General features: G+C 38.1%; 2 protein-coding genes across 2 annotated transcripts; both read left to right on the forward strand.

Moving 5' to 3' along the window:
- The first annotated feature begins 1,320 nt into the window (after positions 1–1,320).
- Positions 1,321–5,993, forward strand: LOC124638459 (collagen alpha-1(I) chain-like). The gene is made up of 3 exons (XM_047175429.1): positions 1,321–1,356; positions 1,720–2,647; positions 3,963–5,993. Exons 1-3 carry the CDS (start codon positions 1,348–1,350, stop codon positions 5,804–5,806), a joined length of 2,781 nt encoding a protein of 926 aa, XP_047031385.1. The 5' UTR covers positions 1,321–1,347; the 3' UTR covers positions 5,807–5,993.
- A 9,066-nt stretch (positions 5,994–15,059) lies between these two features.
- Positions 15,060–17,103, forward strand: LOC124638471 (pupal cuticle protein 36a-like). Its single transcript, XM_047175442.1, has 4 exons — positions 15,060–15,095; positions 16,027–16,475; positions 16,560–16,690; positions 16,778–17,103. Exons 1-4 carry the CDS (start codon positions 15,060–15,062, stop codon positions 17,077–17,079), a joined length of 918 nt encoding a protein of 305 aa, XP_047031398.1. The 3' UTR covers positions 17,080–17,103.
- Positions 17,104–19,213: the final 2,110 nt, after the last annotated feature.

Raw genomic sequence — 19,213 nt, forward strand, 5'->3', positions numbered from 1 at the left:
TTAAAAAGTTTCATTCACGCACTTTTTTCCAATTTCAGTCTAATCAAGATTTTTTAGTTGTTAGCAAATAAATAAAGATCACATTTTAAAACTAAAAATATGTCATTACAAGTCTAGTTATGTATCAAGAAAGAATTCAAATGGGAATCGTGGTTCTCAGTACATTAAACTATTAAACCCGGATGCGGACAGTTCTATATTAATAATAATCTCGCAATTAAAAACAATAATTAAAAAATAAAGGAACTCAACAAGTACCGACAAGCAAACACACATAGAGTGTGCACAGCAATTATAAAAATCATTTTATATGCATGCATGTTAAATGTTGTTAAATTGTTTTTTATTGTTTGCAATTATACTTAATATATACATGTTGTATATAATTTGTATATGCCTGTAGGTTGATGCGTAATGATTATATTAAAGTTACGATTTGTCCGTGAAAACAAAACCTCTAGGTAAAATATAATGGAGTTAGATATGACATCATTATGGTTAAAGTATTATAACCCTGCAGAAGTTAACTGTATAAAATTGTGAAGCTCAATGTACTTCAAAAACATTATTTCAGTTTAAGTATATTATTATTTATTAATCTTGTAAATAAGTCTTTACATATTTTAGTTGTGAATAAAAAAGGTCCTATTAAGTTATAATAATCAAGTTTTTACTGAAACTGAAAAGTAATTAATTTACTACTGATACTAATGCTAATGCCGTATGTCATAGTAATCTTAATTAACAATAACCTCTTAACCAGACATTTATGGGAAATAATTAATTCTCAAATGAAAGCAAATTAAATTTAGATTTCATTATCTTATTATTTTAAAGTACTTAAATCAGGTGCTTCACAAACGTAAATCTTACATTAGCATTGCTTTTAATTCCCACTAAAATACTAGCGAAATACTACTGTTTTTGCTACCAGACACATTGGAGCCCTTCATAAAATGTTCCGCAAAATCACTTATTGAATAAATGAAATAAAAAATAGTTAATAATAGGCCGTCTATAAAGGTATCATAGGCTAAAAAAAATCTCCACGGATCCCTGATAATAAAATAAACAAAGTAAATCCCACCATACATGGGTGATCACACACACACACACGTCACGCTCACAGTAATTAGAGTATCAGTAATATTGATCGAGTTATTGAGTAACCACACACACATACAAACATCGTGGAATCTTCACTATTAGTACTGTCAAAGGTTAGCTCCGTGAGCACAATTTTGAGTAACTTAGCATGGTGAACGAATTAACTTCATATAAATAGGATGCAGTTACTGTGATATGCACATTCGGTGATCATCCCGTGGTAGCACAACAGCTTTAGATATGAAGCTGGTAATATATTCTATATTTATAGTTGAAAATAAATAACAAACATTTCATAGAAAATATAAATCCAAATAAAAAAAAATGTATTCAAAAAATATCAGTGTTAATAATTCAAAAGTTTTCAAAAAATGGATTGCAGTGAAAGTTTCATTAAAAAGTGCAATTAAAAGTTTAATAAAAATAAAATTTTAAAGTAAACATTGACCTATGACATGGCAGGAGTATTCCGTAAACTAGATGATTCGTTCAAATCAAGGGCTTGCCTTTCTAACTGTGACTCAATCTATCATGACAAATCTGTGCCTTCAATTTGCCGTGCAATACAAACGTTTATTTTAAGTCTAATTTATTGAAATTTTATCTTTTCAGCTTATTATTTTATCAGTGATAGCGTGCAGCTATGCTGACAAATTGGACAGGACGTACTTGCCTCCTGCAAGTGCGGGCTCTGCTGGTGGAAGCCCAGGGTCCCTGACGGCCCCTGGAAGCGAACCTGCCTTTGGCCTACCTAAAGGCCCTTCGTCGTTTGGCCAGCCTGCTTCTCAATACAACGCTCCTGGAAGCCCTACGGCCGGACAAGGCCCTAGTGGTTTTGGACAGCCTTCAGCTTCTGGACAGTCCGGATTTGGACAACTTACCTCACAATACGGTGCTCCTACTGGCGCCGGCCCAGCCGGACAGGGCTCTGCGGGCAGACAGCCTGCTTCCCAATACGGTGCTCCTTCAGGTGCTGGCCCAGCAGGACAGGGCTCTGCAGGAATCAGACAGCCTACTTCCCAATACGGTGCCCCTGCTGGTGGTGCAAGCCCCGCGCCCGGACAAGGCCCCGCTGGATATGGCCAGCCTTCCCAATACAACGCTCCTGGTGATGCCAGCTCTGCTCCAAGCCAGAGTTCTGCTACCTTTGGCCAGGCACCTTTCGGAAGCCAAGGATCTCAAGACGCGGCTGCCTACGCCAGCCAGCCTCAGCCAGAACGCGAACGCGCCTCCATCGACAAGAACGCTGAAATCCTCAGATACGAAAACCAGAATGACGGTGAAACTTTCTCGTACAGTTTCGAGACTTCGAACGGCATTTCTGCTGAAGAATCTGGTGTAGCTACCGACGGTGTTCAGGCTCAAGGTGCCTTCTCTTACACTGGTGATGATGGTCAGCAGTACAGCGTGACTTACACTGCTGACGAGAACGGCTACCAACCCCAGGGTGATCACCTTCCTACTCCTCCCCCGATCCCTGAGGAGATCTTGAAGTCTCTGGAAGAGAACGCGAGGGCCGCGGCTGCAGGCACACAAGAAGGTTAGTCCATTGTTTCTCAACATTTACTTTTATGCCATTATATTAGTTATTGTCATATTTGTGGGAAGTTCTCTTGATCGTTCAAGTGATTATATGAAGCGATTGAATAACTTTTTTATTGATACAATGTAAAATCACGGGTTATAATCACGCGTGTTTTATATAAATTCGTTATCAGTTCCTATTAGTTGTTCCGTGTGAAACCGCTTGCAAAACTGTGACACACTGCACGAATCGATGAGTTAAATCAGTAAGGAATCTAGAACTCGAAACTCGACTCATCGCTTTACTTAGAATTGCTATTTCAAAGGTTCAGGTTTTACTACCATAGTTAATACCTACAAATTGAATAGCTGTTAGTTTACTGTGAATTATAATACCTATAGGCACTCATTTTGTACATCAACTGAACTTCGCGACCAATAACTCTGTAATTCCGAAATTAGCCTTTTGCCTCCTTGCACATACTTTTGTTTGTAAAGATATTTTAGTCTCAAGAACCTCTGCTTTCCTGAATTTGGTTGGCCACTATTAGGTACAAATAGAAAAAAAAATGAACTAAACATGTAAAATGTAAAGTCATTTAGCGCAAACTGTGAGTGGAGCTTAAAATAAAACTGAAACTATTTCAGTACTTCTTGACTAAGTTTTGTGATACACGAATGAATTCTGACACGTTAATTTCATGAGACCTTCGATATGATCTCATCACTAAATTCACATTATTATAATTACAATTTATTGAGTTACCAATGTTCAAGAAGACATTGACTGACATTGATTTCTGACATCATTTTTGAACCTTATGTTGGGTAACTTTAATTATAGCTATTAATATTTTAATAGCAGTTAAATCGCCTCTGTACTAATATGTTTTTTGCTAAATTACTATTACTTTTGGTTGGCACGATTTTTATGAGAAAATGATGCGTGATGGCGTAAATGTATGTCCGCAATTATATGTAGTAGTTACAAGTTCAAAAGTCAAAGTTAAAATATTGCAATACAGGTACTACGCGTATGTAACGTGTGTAACTTACTGATTGGGAGGAACTAATTTAATATTTTTTTGCACCAGGTGTAGTTTTTTGGTTCATAGTTGTTAAGTCTGTTAATTTACTAGCAAATTGGCTTATTTTTTTTTTGTTGTAATACCATCAAACAATAATTTATAACGATGTATCTTCACACAACATTGTATGTAACAACGTAAATGAATGTTAACGTGTAAATGAAAGAAACATATAAAGATCAAAAAATTATAATTCATCATATTTATACCTCTTAATCTAATCAATTGTAAATAATGTTCCAGGCGCCTACAACCCAGAAGAAGACAACAGCCCAGTATCCCAGCAGTACTACGGTGGAGCTTCTCCATCCTACCAGGGTCAAGGCCAGCCCGGCCAGGGTCCTGCCTCTCAATACGGAGCCCCCGCTCAATCCGGACCTGCTACCAGTGGATCAGGATTCCCAGCTCAACGTGGTCAGTCACCAGCTTCCCAGTACGGCGCCCCTGGTCAAAATGAACCTGCTTCAGCTTCATCAGGACCCCAAGGTTATGCTACCCAGCCTGGTCAAGGACCCACCTCTCAGTATGGCGCTCCTTCTCAAGCTGGAGCTGTGGACACAAATGGAATTGCTGGTTCCCCTGCTCAGCGTGGTCAGTCTTCCACTCCTCAGTTTGGTGCCCCTGCTTCGTCTGGATCTCAGGGTCCTTCGTCTCAGTTTGGTGCCCCATCTGCATCGGGCCCGTCTAAAACTGGAGCCCAGGGTGGAAGGGACTCAGGTTATCAGTACAATGCACCTGGAAGCGCTCCTTCTGGATCTGCCCAATCAGGACCTGCCTCTCAATATGGCGCTCCTTCTCAATCTGCTTCATCTGGTTCCAACAGGCCTTCTGGATCAAGGTTCCCGGCACAGGGTGATCAGTCTCCTGCCTCTCAGTACAATGCTCCTGTCTTTTCTGCATCTCAAGGTCCATCCTCGCAGTTTGGTGCCCCAGCATCCTCATCTTCTGGCCCAGCTAGGCCTTCTGGAGCCCAAGGTGGTCGTGATTCGGGCTACCAATACAATGCTCCTGGTGCGTCCCCATCTGGATCTCAAGGTTTCCAAGGCAATCAGGCTCCCGGTAACCGGTATGTTGCTCCTACACCCTCTGGATCTCCCAGGCCCTCAGGTGCTCAAGGTTTCGGCCCTCAAGGCAGCCAATCTCCAGCTTCTCAATATGGTGCTCCCTCTGCCACTTCTGACCCCGCTAGGCCAAGTGGACCTCAAGGTTTCCCCACTCAGGGCAGTCAAACTCCCGCTACCCAATATGGTGCTCCTAGTGCCTCTCCTTCTGGTTCAAACAGACCTACTGGAGCTCAAGGGTTCCCATCTCAGCCTTCAGGAATAAACCAAGCTTCTCCATTCGCTCCCGCTGGACCTTCTGGTAACAATGGCCCTGCTCGTTTCGGATCCCAAGGTCAGCCAGGACAAGGTCAGGATGTCGGATACCAATACAACAGACCTCAGACCCAATTTGGTGGACCTCAAGGATCAGGAGCTAGGCCCAACGCCCAAGGTTTTGCCCCATCAGGTCAATCAGGATTTGGTAATGGACCTGCTCAAGGATCAAGGCCTTCATCTGGTCCCGCTTCCCGACCCAGTGCAGGATTCCCCTCCGGTTCTCCTTCTGGCAACGGACCATCTGGTGCAGCTCCCGGTCCCATCGGCCAGGGCTCACCTTTTTCCAAGCCTAGCTCAGTAGGACAGTATACACCCTCAGGCCCAAGTGGCTCACCTAGCCCCGCTGGCTCAGGATTCCCCAGGCCAAGCGGCCCTGCTGGATCAGCTGCCGGACCCGCTCAGGGACCTTTCGGAACTCAACGTCAGCCTTCGATGCCTGGCTCTGGCTACGACTACAGCCGCCCTGGATCTCAGGGCTCTCAGGCTGGACCTGCTCAGGGAGCTCAACCTGGTTTCGGTCCTTCAGGCCAGAACAGACCCGGACAAACTGGTGCTCAGGCTGGTTCTGGACCTTCTGGCCAAAACAGGCCTGGCCAGACCGGCTCTCCATCTGGCTTCGGACCTGCTGGACAGAACAGGCCCAGCGAAAACTTCGGTGGACCTCGCCAGCCCCCAAGCTTCAGCCCCGAGGAAGGATACAAATACTAAACCAAGGATAGATTAATTAATTTATAATTAAGAGACAAGCAAATAGACAAAATGTAAAAAAAAAACTACGTAGTACGCTTATAAAAATATTTTGTACATATTTATACGAAATGTATATAATGTGGAGTCACTATGTGATTGAAATGTTAATGTAAATTAAATAAATGATGCAAAGCTAACACTAGCTTTTATTACATTTAAGAAACAAAGTGTTTCAATAAAGTACCTAATCCTTATTTTAGTCAAACTACCTCCCACTAAGATTTTTCATGACGGCATGTATATTGTATAAAAGTCCCTAATTAAAATAAAGAGAAAAAAAAAAGATTTTTCATGACATTTTATTCTTATTTTTCTGTACAATACACGACACGCGAATAAATAACTTTTTGATAGCCGTATCCATCAAAATAGTATTCTTCATTCACTTTTATTTCACGATATTATATAATCAATAATCCAAGCTTAATAATAGTAGAAATAAATGGTCTAAAATAATAACTTTACTAAGTTTTTTCTGAAGACAATATTGTAACAAGAAATCATTTAATTTTAATCAGTACCTAGCCGATTTCAAAGCTCCTTTAAATTATATCCCTTTTCCTACAAAAATAAAAAAGTGACTTAGGTACATCTGATTATCATCATTTTTGTAATACTGATGTCGGCAAACCAGAAAACTTAAAAAAGCTCATCCCATTACAGTTTCGCATGTAAAACCATCGAGTTGAAAATCTTACAATCTTTCTTCTAATCTGCTAGACATGATATAATCTATGATAGATCATCTATCATAGATATAAGGATAGATCATCTATCCTAATATATTTTATAAAATAAATATGAACCCTTGGGTAAGAGTCCAATAGCACTTTCATACTAGCGATTCCGAGCCGCAAATAATCTTATCGGTGTCATGTTTAGCACTTACTGTTACTGTAACAGCCTTTTTATCGTCCCGCTGCTGGGCACAGGCCTCCTCTCACACAGAGAAGGATTGAGCATTAATCACCACGCTTGCTTAGTGCGGGTTGGTGATTTCAGACTTTACAGTCCAGGTTTCCTTAAGCTGTTTTCCTTCACCTTTTTATCAGCCATTGGTGTCCAAGATATACTTAGAAAGTACATAAAAACTTAGAAGAGTTGCATTGGTACTTGCCTGATCTGGAATCGAATTCACACCCTCATAGTCGAGAGGTTGGTTCTTTACCCACTAAGCCACCACGACTTTTTTATCTTTAGCACTTGATAGTTTTATATTGCGCTGAGCGATTTCGCGCGGAAAAACCTAGTGGAAAATCCTCTAGTGTGTAAGAGCTTTTACGCCAGTTAAGACTACGTAGAAACATACATGTCGTCATAGCACGGTTGGTATTATATCAAGATACTCTAATAGATGTGGTGATCATCGAAGTCTATGGATTACAGAATAAATGAATAATACATGTACTATTACCAAGGAGACTATTACAAACTTGGTGGATGTATGGATCTTAGAGAATGTGGCAAACCGGGAACTCGTAGGCTTCACATGACATTTCAACGCACTATCTTGAAATGATATTTTTATTCATAAGGTAAGTACATAATGGGAGTATATAAGGAGGTACATAAGAAAGTTCATAAAGTAAATACATAAGGGGTGTACATAAGGAAGTAGTTTAGTTAGTTAGTAGTAGTTTAGTTATAGCGTGATGATATGTAGCGATAAAATGGGCTATCTAACACTGAAAGAATTTTTCAAATCGGTCCAGTAGTTCTTGAGATTAGCGCGTTCAAACAAACAAACAAACTCTTCAGCTTTATAATATTAGTATAGATTATTAGTAAATAATAGATGAATGCACTCGCACAGACGCACAAGGGTATGTAACTGCCAACTTTCTTAAGTACAACTGTCAATTGGCAAATTGTGTCAAACGCCACCGAGAGCTTTTGAGAAAACTTTATCACTAGGCCTCATTACGTCAGCAAATCTGCAGAGTGCGTGATAAGAAGAAGTGCATTAAATTCCTTAATAACATTGAACCTGCAAGTCATTGCGCCTCAGGCAACAATTCAATCTACTAACGTTGATGAAGGCTGCCAAAAACTTTAAACGCAAAAATAGCCTCATAAAAATCACTAAGCAAAAATAAAATATGACTTATGAACACTAAAAATCACTTTAAACAGTAAACTACGTCAATAAAGGCCTATAACCAATTGATGGTCTCCTATAAGCTCAATAAACGTTTAAAAAAAACACGTAAAAGTAATAACAAGCCCAATAATGGTTAGTAAACTAATTTAAACTAAATAATGTGTGAACTAAAGTGTTTGGAAACGGTTCACTTGCATCACGAGCACAGTCGTGTGAAGATGGCTCGGTATAGTGAGGACAGCGAGGCGTGGCATCATGATTAATCTATACTCAGTATAATAAAAATACGTGTGGCACTCGGGGACTGCCGCGGTAAAGCTATTGCATAGCATTCTGTATCAACTTATGCAATTATAATTATTTATTTTTTATTTAATAAATGCACTTTGTTCATTCATATTCAAAACACTTTATACACAAATTTTACAAGTACAGCCGTTCACTGTTGTAGATAAATACTTATACACCTATATACTTTCTCACAAACAGCTGATTATGTATTCGTCCGATTTCGGAGCAGCTCGTCTCGATTCGGGCGAGTTCCGTAAAGTCGTACAATACGTCTAATCGCACGACACACAGCGCCGTGTCGAAGACTGCCGAACTGACACGACGTTAGACGATGCACGGCCTTCAAGCCACACCTCCGTGCCCGTCGGAGTGGGGAGCGTGAGGTTTTTTCGTTACGGAATTTCTGGATTTGGTCCCCGCGCTCAAGGCCTGCGATAGAAGCTATGCAATAGCTTAAAAGAAAACATTTTTTTCTTTGTTTGTTTATTTGCAAACCACTGAACCGATTAGAAAAATTCTTTCACTGTTGGAAAGCTACACTCTTCCCGAGTAATATAGGCTATATTTTATCTCGGTAAGGGCAGTAGTTCCCACGGAACGTTGGTAAAACCGCGGGTAAATGGCTAGTGATTGATATTTTATTTATTGAGTTCAAATATTCGGTGATTTATGAGTACATGTGGAGTGTAATTACATTGATATTTATGAAGGTTTCGATGTATTGAGTGATGTATGGTCTTGATTGTGGCCTGCGGGTTAATGCTGGTTATTTATCACAATTACTTATGCGTGCTTAAAATAAATGCTCAAACATAATATTACGTGTATAACATAGATTATTTTTTTAAGTTGTCCGATTTTTAATATTTTATTCTTAATATTTTTTTTTGACAAATTAACATAAAAGAATAAATAATCAGAAATAATGTAAGATATTAAAAAAAATTACACCTTGATTTATTTCATTTTTTTTCTTTATTCAACTTTTCCGTAAGTACCTATATGGAAAACTTAATAAATTAAATAGAGAGCATAAGAATATTCCTTTTATTAAAAAATCCCAGTAAGCCTACATTATGTAGATCAACACTAAAATAATACTAATACATATTTTAAAACTAAACTACAGTCTAAAAGATAAAATATAAATCAAAAGAAGGGCAATGTGCCTGATCATGACTATATAGTTAAAACTTAAAAGGTAATTGTGCAAAGGCGCACTAATAACAGTGATCACGCTATCGACTGTGACGTTGGTTGCACAGATACTCATAAGTATACACATACACGGTCCAACATTTTAACTTTTTTTATTCGAATTGTGATTTTATTCTAAAGAGAGGAATGTTTGGTTTCGTTATTAAACATCGCTTCGGTTTTAAAACTAGGAATGGCACTTCAAATGGTCACATAAGATGTATGTTCTAGAAATAAATTATAATGCTACCTGAGTTTATATAACAGTCTTGCATTTACTGATCTTCTGCATCAATACTATTTATTTCCCACAGCTGCACCCAAGGGAGCACACATGGAAATAACTGCGTTTCTTGATAAATGGGCTAGTATCTAAAAAAAAACTCTGAAAAAATGTGAAACCATTATTTACCTGAGATAAGTGCGGTCAAGCAATCACACGTAACAAGTACAGAAAATTAAATGGAAACATTTATTTATTCCTAAAACTACTACATATTAACAGCTAAGAAAAGTTTCCTACATAATATTACAACATCAAATAAATTCGCAACACCACAATGTGGGTTCATGTATCGACACTCTAATGTTACGACCCAAACATCACACGTTGTTCTCCAAATGACGATAATAATAATAATACAATGATGCGCATAACCTGTGCTTTATGTACCTAACATAATACTCTACTAGCTGTGGCCCGTGGTTTCACTTGCGTATGTAGACTAGATTACATGGCCCTCGCAGATAAAATTTGCGATTGAATGGGCTACCTACTAGCACTAGGCATGCGTGTTGGTGAGCATAGTGTGAGGTATTTTTAGCTTCAGACATGGTAAGAGAAAAAAGGGAACAGAAATAATTAGGTACTTGGTACGAAAATTGCTTATACCCTTTCCCAATAGAAGCGCTTTATAAAATTAAAAGAAAATAATTTTTGAAATGATACTGGTTCCTGATATAAACAAACAAACAAACTTTTCAGCTAAATTCTATCAGTAAAGACAGTGAAACCTGTGTGCGCGTGATACTTTCAATTAGACCGTCTTGTAGGGTTAAATGTACTCGTAAATACTACGGTTTGTTCATCGACAATATTAGAAGGTGTTGCCAGGATTTGAGCACAATGAGAACTGAAACTTTGCAATATACGCTTGCATAATGTCATCGGCATCTATTTCCTATATGGACCAATAGTTCGAAGTTTTAGAGTGCATGTAAGACCTGATAAATAATGTAAAACGCGTCCTATGATAAATAATTTATATTTCTAGTATGCAGTAAGGTTGTAACAAAAACTGGTGGCTTTGGAAATGATTTAGGTGCTTCTAAATGTGCCTGTACTAATACATATTATTAAGCTCGACAGTTTGTTTGTTTAACAGATTTTTGAAACTACTAGTATGAATGAAATTAAATCTTTCAGTACCCACATAAAATAACAACAATTATTATTATTTATAACTAACTATACTCCATTTAAAATAACATTAGAAATTTAAGTAAACCTTTTTTACTGTTTGTTCAACCGATTTTGACTTCTATTGCGTTAGTAGTATGATTAATGGCGGCTGCAGAAAATACTTGGTATTGTAACCACTATTTTGCTTTCAATTCCGTTCTTTTGTCTACGGAATAGAAGTCAAAATCGGTTGAACAAACAGTAAAAAAGGTTTACTTAAATTTCTAATGTTATTTTAAATGGAGTATAGGTACATAGTAAAATTTTCGATGATTAGTAAAATTTGTATGTATAGAACAGTTGTCACGATAATATACGGACAAAACGGACGGAGAAACTAGTATTTAATAAGTATTTATAAAATCGGTCATTCCTAATGAGTGTACATATTGGCTTGACATAAAAATGTGGTACCTTCTTCATTTGGTCCCCAAGATGAGCAATTATTTATTCCTTTTTTACTTTGAATAGGTTTTAGTTCGTTGTATCGTTTTTTCTTAAGCAGCTTATTAATAGTACCTTATATGCACACAAGTAACATACTTACCAATATTTGTGTCACATAACTGAGCCTAGCAAGTACCAATATGCTTTTAATTTTATCTCGCAATCATCTCCCGAGTCTTTTCCCAACCGTGCTGGCATCGGCATCCAGTTTAACCGGATGCAGTTGAGTACCAGTATTTTACAATGAGCAATAGCCTATCTGACTTCCTCAACACAGTAAACCCGGTCAACCCAATACTGACTTCTGACTATCCCTAACGACTGTCATAGATGATCAATGACAGCCGGGACCTACAGTTGCCATCCGAAACACAGTCATTGGTGTCCCAGGTTTACTTAGAAAGTACATACAAACTTAGAACTGACCTGGAATTGAACCCGCAATCTCATACTTTTAACCTAGTAGGTACCAATTTGCTTGTTAATCCTATCTCACAATATAGCCCAAAAACTGTTAAAAATAATGGCCAACTAACACGTTTCTTAGTGAGTACTCTATTTATTCACTAAGATGAAGACATAAGACGTTATTAACTAACGTTGCCGCCTGGGCGGCGCGCGCATCACGCCGCAATATGAACCTATCACGTTTAGCTGTGGGTGCTTTGATTTAGTTAGCTTCTAAATTATCCGGGTGTTGGAAATGTAGTTCAAATTTGAAGATGATTTCATGGTTGATGTTTGTATTTAGCGGGTGTAATTACGTATTACCTCAAACGTTTGCGAAAGCTATTTTATTAAGGGACTAGCTGTTTGTTTAGTAGAAGTTACATCACTAGATGACCCACCCTTTATGCAGCGGAGGGGATTGTCAGCCTAAAATTCACAAATTTTACAGTATACCATACCAGGAACCATTTATGTTTCACAGACGTGGTAACTAAACTTACTTAAAAATCCTAAACGCAGCTAGTAGTACCTATACTTTATATATCAGTAATAAAATTTGAGTTTCTAGCTTTCGCTCGCAGCTTCACCCGCCTCTGGCTGAACTAATGCTTTCCTGTAAATTATTAGTGATTTCGTAGGTAAATGAAAGATTTCAAATATTCGTCAAATACGTCGTTATTTGTAGCGCTTTAACTACTAACCAGTTGAAGTATTTATTAAATCGCTTTGTAGCTTTACAGACAGGTTTGAGATGCAAGCATTGCATAACTGACTATTGTGGTTTCAACAAAGGTAAACGAGATCGAAAATCCTTACATTTAAAGCAACAAAACATGATTTAAACGGTACCTAATATTCACAATACCCATATTTATCTTCAGATTTATGTCACGCTATTCTCCGGCCATGATCTCTGAAAACGGATGCTGGGTAACTGTTTATTTAGGTCAACGCGAGATGTCTGATCTGTATCTAAACGTTTTGAGCTAACGATGGATTAGACAATAGAAGTTAAAGTTAAACTTGTAGATACATATAGTAAATTAATGTTTGATCGAGTCGTATTGTATAGGGTTTACTAGTGACCCGTAACAGTTTCACACGGGAAGTTTTTCTTTCTAATGCTTTTTACAAGTGCGAAAGACAGTGTGTAAAATTCCTGAACCAGATATACCGATAGTCTGAAGCCTGAGAAAGTACCTACATTCCTTCTATCCGGGTTTTTATAAGGGTACTGGAAGAAGTTCCCTAACTAGGCCAATGGAACCCAAGAAAATAGCTAGTAAGTATAAATTTTCCTTTGAATCACTGTAACTCTGGAAATTATATTTTTAATTTAATTTTTTTACTATGCTCTATTAATATTCATCGCTTTTTCATGCACAATTTATTCCAAAACCAAAATAGATTTGCATACTAACAAGATAATTGGCAAAATATATGGCTGTATTTAATTAGCAATAGCAAATCAAAACGAATTATATTTGTTATTAGTTATGAATATATTGACGTTTGTGTAATTAAGAGATTTTGAACGAGATTTGTCTTGATTATTTTTGCTGAATTGTTTGGACCCCACATGAGCATAATTACTTGAATCTGTTATTAATTGTTGAAGCACTTCTAATCATCAATGACACAGCCATTTTTTCATGATTTTCCATCGTCAAATCGGGAGGGGCCCGCTGTTGGTACAGCGTGAGGGAATTTCAGACACTTACTGGCTAAAACCCACCATGTTCTTTCTTAACTCTTTCAAACAATCCCGTAGCCCCGGCAGGCATCAATAGTATAGCCTAAGGTGCTACAATTACGACCGTTTCGCCATAATTACAAGCAACAGCAATTAAAACCCATACAATACAAAATCTAAAGATTCTCTAATTAACTTAATTGAATTCTTTGCAAAAGTCGAACCGTATTAACCTTTTAGAACATGATCTAAAAATCTGAATATTACGCAAAAAACCCAATTACTTTGTAGTCACTTATGTGTATTTAAATATTGCTGTAAATCGATATAAGTTTATTATTTGGTCGATATTATTTGGCAAATGTTAATTAATCACGATTTGGTCTGCTATCACAACGATCTTCGGAAGCCGATCCATATTGTAAGGTCATATCGGTGTAGGGTGACCATGCGTAGTTTATTATAGAGACTTTCTCTGAAGAAAACTTCACAGTATATATTTTTTGAGGTACGTACTCTCTGACTTTTGAATAAATCAAGGTAATAAAATTGATGAATGATGATTGATGTATGATTTGTAAAAATTGACAGATTATTGCAATGAAATAATTATAATTAATTTCTATTGTTGAATAATTATTTATTTGTTTTGTGAGTATCAATGTTACGTAGGTACAATCATGCCCTTGAAAATTCAGAATAAAAAATCGTTTTGCCCTTACGAGGCATTGTGATTGTTTACAATAATTAAACAATACATAACTTACAATAAAACTCTTAATAAACCTATTATTAAATCATGACTTCTATAAATGAAGAATTTAATTGCTGATTGATGCTTAAACAATGACAGAGCTTTCCGTCTCAAAAGGATCTTGATGTCACGTACAATAAAAGGTAATTAATATCTTGAGATTTCAAGGTCTATTTTGAACCCTTCTCACGTCCAAAATGTCAATAATATGTCATGTGAGCATTGTAGCATTATTGCAGTACAATGGTGGTTTTTATTCAAAGGATTTATTGATGTGTCATTAAAATACCTACATAAGTTCGACGAACTTCATTATAAAGGTTTTTGTATATTTTGTAGCTTTAGCTTTAATATAGAACTTTTTTATATGAACTTTTAAACTATACATTGAATTTTGGACAATATTTTAACACAATTTGATTTAAGACAAATAATTGCATTTTTTTTTTTAATTATATTTTATAAAATTTTGCATGCCTCATGGTAGAATGTACTGGACTCTACTTTCACTTAACACCATATTTTTGTACCTACATTCATAGCAAATAAATAATTTCATTTCATTTCATAGGATTTGTTAATCTGAGAAAGTAAATTGTAACACAAGCAAACAAGACCAAAAATCTATTTTGAACAAAATATTATTTTTATATTACTTTTCATCTTTCTTCATTTATTCTCGTCCACTTACTTTCTATTAGGAGTATAATTATGTCAATACATAATATTAAGTCACTCCAAAACAGACGTATAAGTTTCTGAAATGTGTTAATAGATTTATTTTTTTTTTTTCTAAAAAAGCTCTCCGCCCAAATGATGGTCACCGTACAAAAGAAGCTCGCAATGGAATTTGTAAGTGGGCAAGGTCGAAAATTGATGCGCGATCGAGACTAAGTGTCCGTATGCACGGTAATACGACCATTCAAATAGGATTTGTGTGTCAAGCGCACTATGTGGGAAGGAACCAAGCTTTGATGTTAATGTTCGTAGCCAATGCGTCAATGTGTTGTGGAGTTCAAGTTTAACTGAAACTATTACAAGAAAACGATGATTTGTAATATGTACAGGTACCAAGATGCCATCATCGTTTCCTTGTATTGACTAAAAACTATGTGAAATAATTTATTTATAAGGTTTTCTGACTCTACAGAGGTAACACTGGAAAACTTTCATTTAATTGCACAACATCATAAGAAAGTTTGAGGAAAATGTTTCGAATTCAGACATGTTTCAGCTAGAAAAAAAAAATGATAGACACTTTTTAATGGACCCTAGAAATATTATTAAAAGATACCATTGTTAAACCAGCTACAATAATCACCCATCCATCAAGATCTGCAGATACACTCAAAGTGCAAAAGATGACCTAACGAGGTATCTTGCATAAAGCCATCCCCGACAATTATACAAGTCCATCCTCGAAGTCATAATATCGTGATGATGAAACATCGGCCACGACTTGAGAAGAAGTAGATCGACCTACAACAAACTATATATACTGTACTGACGTTGTAAGGTTATCAGTTGCATCCACAGCTTCTGGGTATCAAGTTCATCTTACTAACAGCAAAACAAATAATAACAATGAAATTGGTGAGATAAAAGTTGGTTTGGATAGTAGAACAAATATTAGTTGTATCGATAAAAAATAACAAATATTTGGGAGATGTCAATAAATAGTTATATCTTGATCTAATAATAACCAGGATTTAAATGATCATGATTAAATTATAAACCCACAAACAATACTTAAATAATCATACTTATCTGTTTTTTCTTCTAGTTCATCGTGTTAGCCGCCGTCGCATTGGCCCAGGCCGCCAAATTGGACAAGACCTACCTCCCACCCAACGCCCAATCTTCAGCTGGATCTGCCTTCCTCGAAACTCCTCGTCTGTCCAACGGATTCCAAGACCAAACTGGTGCCTTCTCCAATGGATTCTCCAACACTGATGCTTACTCCCAGAATGGTGCTAACTCCCAGAATGATGCCTACTCCCAGAACGGTGCTTACTCAGGCTTCGAAACTCGTCCCGAGCGCGCTCAGGCTGCCTTCGAGAGGAACGCTGCTATCCTGCGTCAGGACAACTCCAATGATGGAGAGACTTACGCGTACGCTTATGAAACTGAGAACGGCATCTCCGCCGAGGAGAACGGAGTGGCGACCAATGGAGTCCAGGCTCAGGGCGGTTACTCCTACACTGGTGACGACGGCCAGGTCTACTCTGTGAGGTGAGAATTTATTTATCCAGACTGATATATTACTAGAAACAAAATTTGAACTTGGGCATGTTTAAAAACTATTGATATTAACAGGTACACCGCTGACGAGAACGGATTCCAGCCCCAGGGTGACCACCTCCCCACTCCCCCTCCCATCCCTGAAGAGATCCTGAAGGCTCTTGAACAGAACGCTCGTGATGAGGCTGCCGGTATCTACGATGACGGTAAGGATCTTAATTAACAATTCAGTTGGTTCCTGCCCTAGCTTTTACCAAATGATTTCAATAACAAATATTTTTCTTTGTCTGCAGGTTCTTACAGCGAAGGCAAATACGAGGGCACCAACCAACAACAGTACTACAACAATGACGCTCAAGCTATCAACTACAACAACGCTCCGTCCAACAACTACAATGATGCTCAGTCCAACAACTACAACAATGCTGATGCCGTCGTCACCAACAACGCTTTCCTCGGCAACGACGCTACTGGAAGCGGCAGCTCCGTCGCCGGCGTGCAGAAAGCGTACCTCCCTCCCTTCGCTCAGCGCAACAACCAGAGGAGCGGAGCGAGGCAATCCTCCTTCAACGCGAGAGACGGATACCGTTACTAGAGACTGTAGAATTATGATTGTTAAAACGACTTATTAAAATTAAATAATGTATTTATGACTAAAGTGATTTTTTAGTTTGCTTTATCAATAAAACCTTATTTAACCAACAAAAAAATAGGTCGATGTATAAGAGGCTTTAGAGAATCAGAAAAGATGGAAATAATGAAACATAAAACACATGAATTATAATAACAAACAAACGTCAAAGGAACAATCAGGATGTCTGGAACTTTGGACTCTAGTCTTGGACATTTCCGCAGTTTTCGGCCATTTTATAAGACATATTCAACCCGAGCAATATTTACAATTCGGCAGTGGCTCGCAAAAGTTCCGCTGCCTCCCTGTCAAAGGCCTCCTTCAAGCTGGGAGGATTTGCCTATAGTTACCGCACCGGGCCTGCGTTGGCGAGTGCTGTGTGGAATATTTTAGCTTCGGAAATGCTTCTGCCCATCAAGTAATTGGGGCAGAACAATGTTGGTTTACCCCCAAACACCCCTCTTCCCAATTCAGGAATTATAAAAATCCCCATAATATACGTAGGTAAATATAAAAGAACCAATATAAAAGTGTTTTTTATGCATGACATATACAAACAACATCAACGACGGTCGAATATTTCCACAAAATTAAGTATCATGTTAAAGTTAGATGTTATTTTGGAATAAGCTAAGTACTTAGATATCTCGTAGAACAAAAAACTCCTAATGGACACACACATTTTCTAGGAATTATTTACAAACGTTTTCCAAATTTTCTAATCATCAATGTTGAATGGCTCTTTTTCAGAAATGGTGAATCGAGAAAATATGAATCTTAACTATGTAGGGAATCAGATTTCTGAAAAAAGTATAGGTAGCTGCAAATTGTTTTGATAAAGATTTCAGTCATCTCTTTGCTCAAAACACACACAACAGTTTAACACCATACCTACAAGATATGTATAACAGCCATGATACATTTGACCCCTGAAATACTTCATCATCATCATCATCATCATCATCTCAGCCATAGGACGTCCACTGCTGAACATAGGCCTCCCCCTTTGATCTCCACAGATACCTGTTGGAAGCGACCTGCATCCAGCGTCTTCCGGCGACCTTTATAAGGTCGTCTGTCCACCTCGTTGGTGGACGTCCTACGCTGCGCTTGCTAGTCTGTGGTCTCCACTCCAGCACTTTTCGACCCCATCTGCCATCTGCTGCGAGCAATATGGCCTGCCCATTGCCACTTCAACTTGCTGATCCGGTGGGCTATATCGGTGACATCGGTTCGTCTACGGATCTCCTCGTTTCGGATTCGATCACGTAGAGAAACACCGAGCATAGCCCTCTCCATAGCTCGTTGAGTGACTTTGAGCTTTGAGATGAGGCCGATAGTCAGAGACCACGTTTCGGTGCCGTAAGTCATCACTGGTAACACACATTGGTTGAAGACTTTCGTCTTGAGGCACTGAGGTATGTCGGACGAAAAGACATTGCGTAGTTTCCCGAACGCTGCCCAGCCGAATTGGATTCGGCGGTTGACCTCTTTCTCGAAGTTGGACCTACCTAATTGGACTACTTGTCCAAGGTAGATATATGAGTCAACAACTTCGAGTACCGAGCTTCCAACAGAGACTAGGGTGGGCTGAACATGGACATTTGACATAATTTTCGTCTTGTCCATGTTCATTTTCAGGCCCACCCGTTGTGAAACTCGGTCGAGGCCCTCGAGCATCATACTGAGTTCCTCCATCGACTTTGCCATGACTACAATATCGTCGGCAAACCGAAGGTGAGTGATGTATTCGCCGTTGGTGTTGATGCCAAGTCTTTGCCATTTCAGGAGCTTGAAGGCGTCTTCCATTGCGGCGGTAAACAGTTTCGGGGAGATTACCTGAAATACTTACGAAAAAAATAAAAAAAATATGATAAAACCATTCCAGAATATGCGTTTTATGTAAGTTTTAGGTATTTGCGTATTATGGAAACATGCGAATTCGTATCTATGATTCGATTTGGAACTGATGTCTACTGATAAATATCAAAAAACTAATTCTGAAAACTTTGACTTTGTTTTTGAAGATTAGAAGCTGATCCCAACATTGTTCGGAAAAGACTAGATGAAATGCTGTTTACACCGACTTTTCACAGTT

Source organism: Helicoverpa zea, chromosome 17 (genome assembly GCF_022581195.2).
Source record: "Helicoverpa zea isolate HzStark_Cry1AcR chromosome 17, ilHelZeax1.1, whole genome shotgun sequence".
NCBI classification, from domain to species: Eukaryota; Metazoa; Arthropoda; class Insecta; order Lepidoptera; family Noctuidae; genus Helicoverpa; species Helicoverpa zea.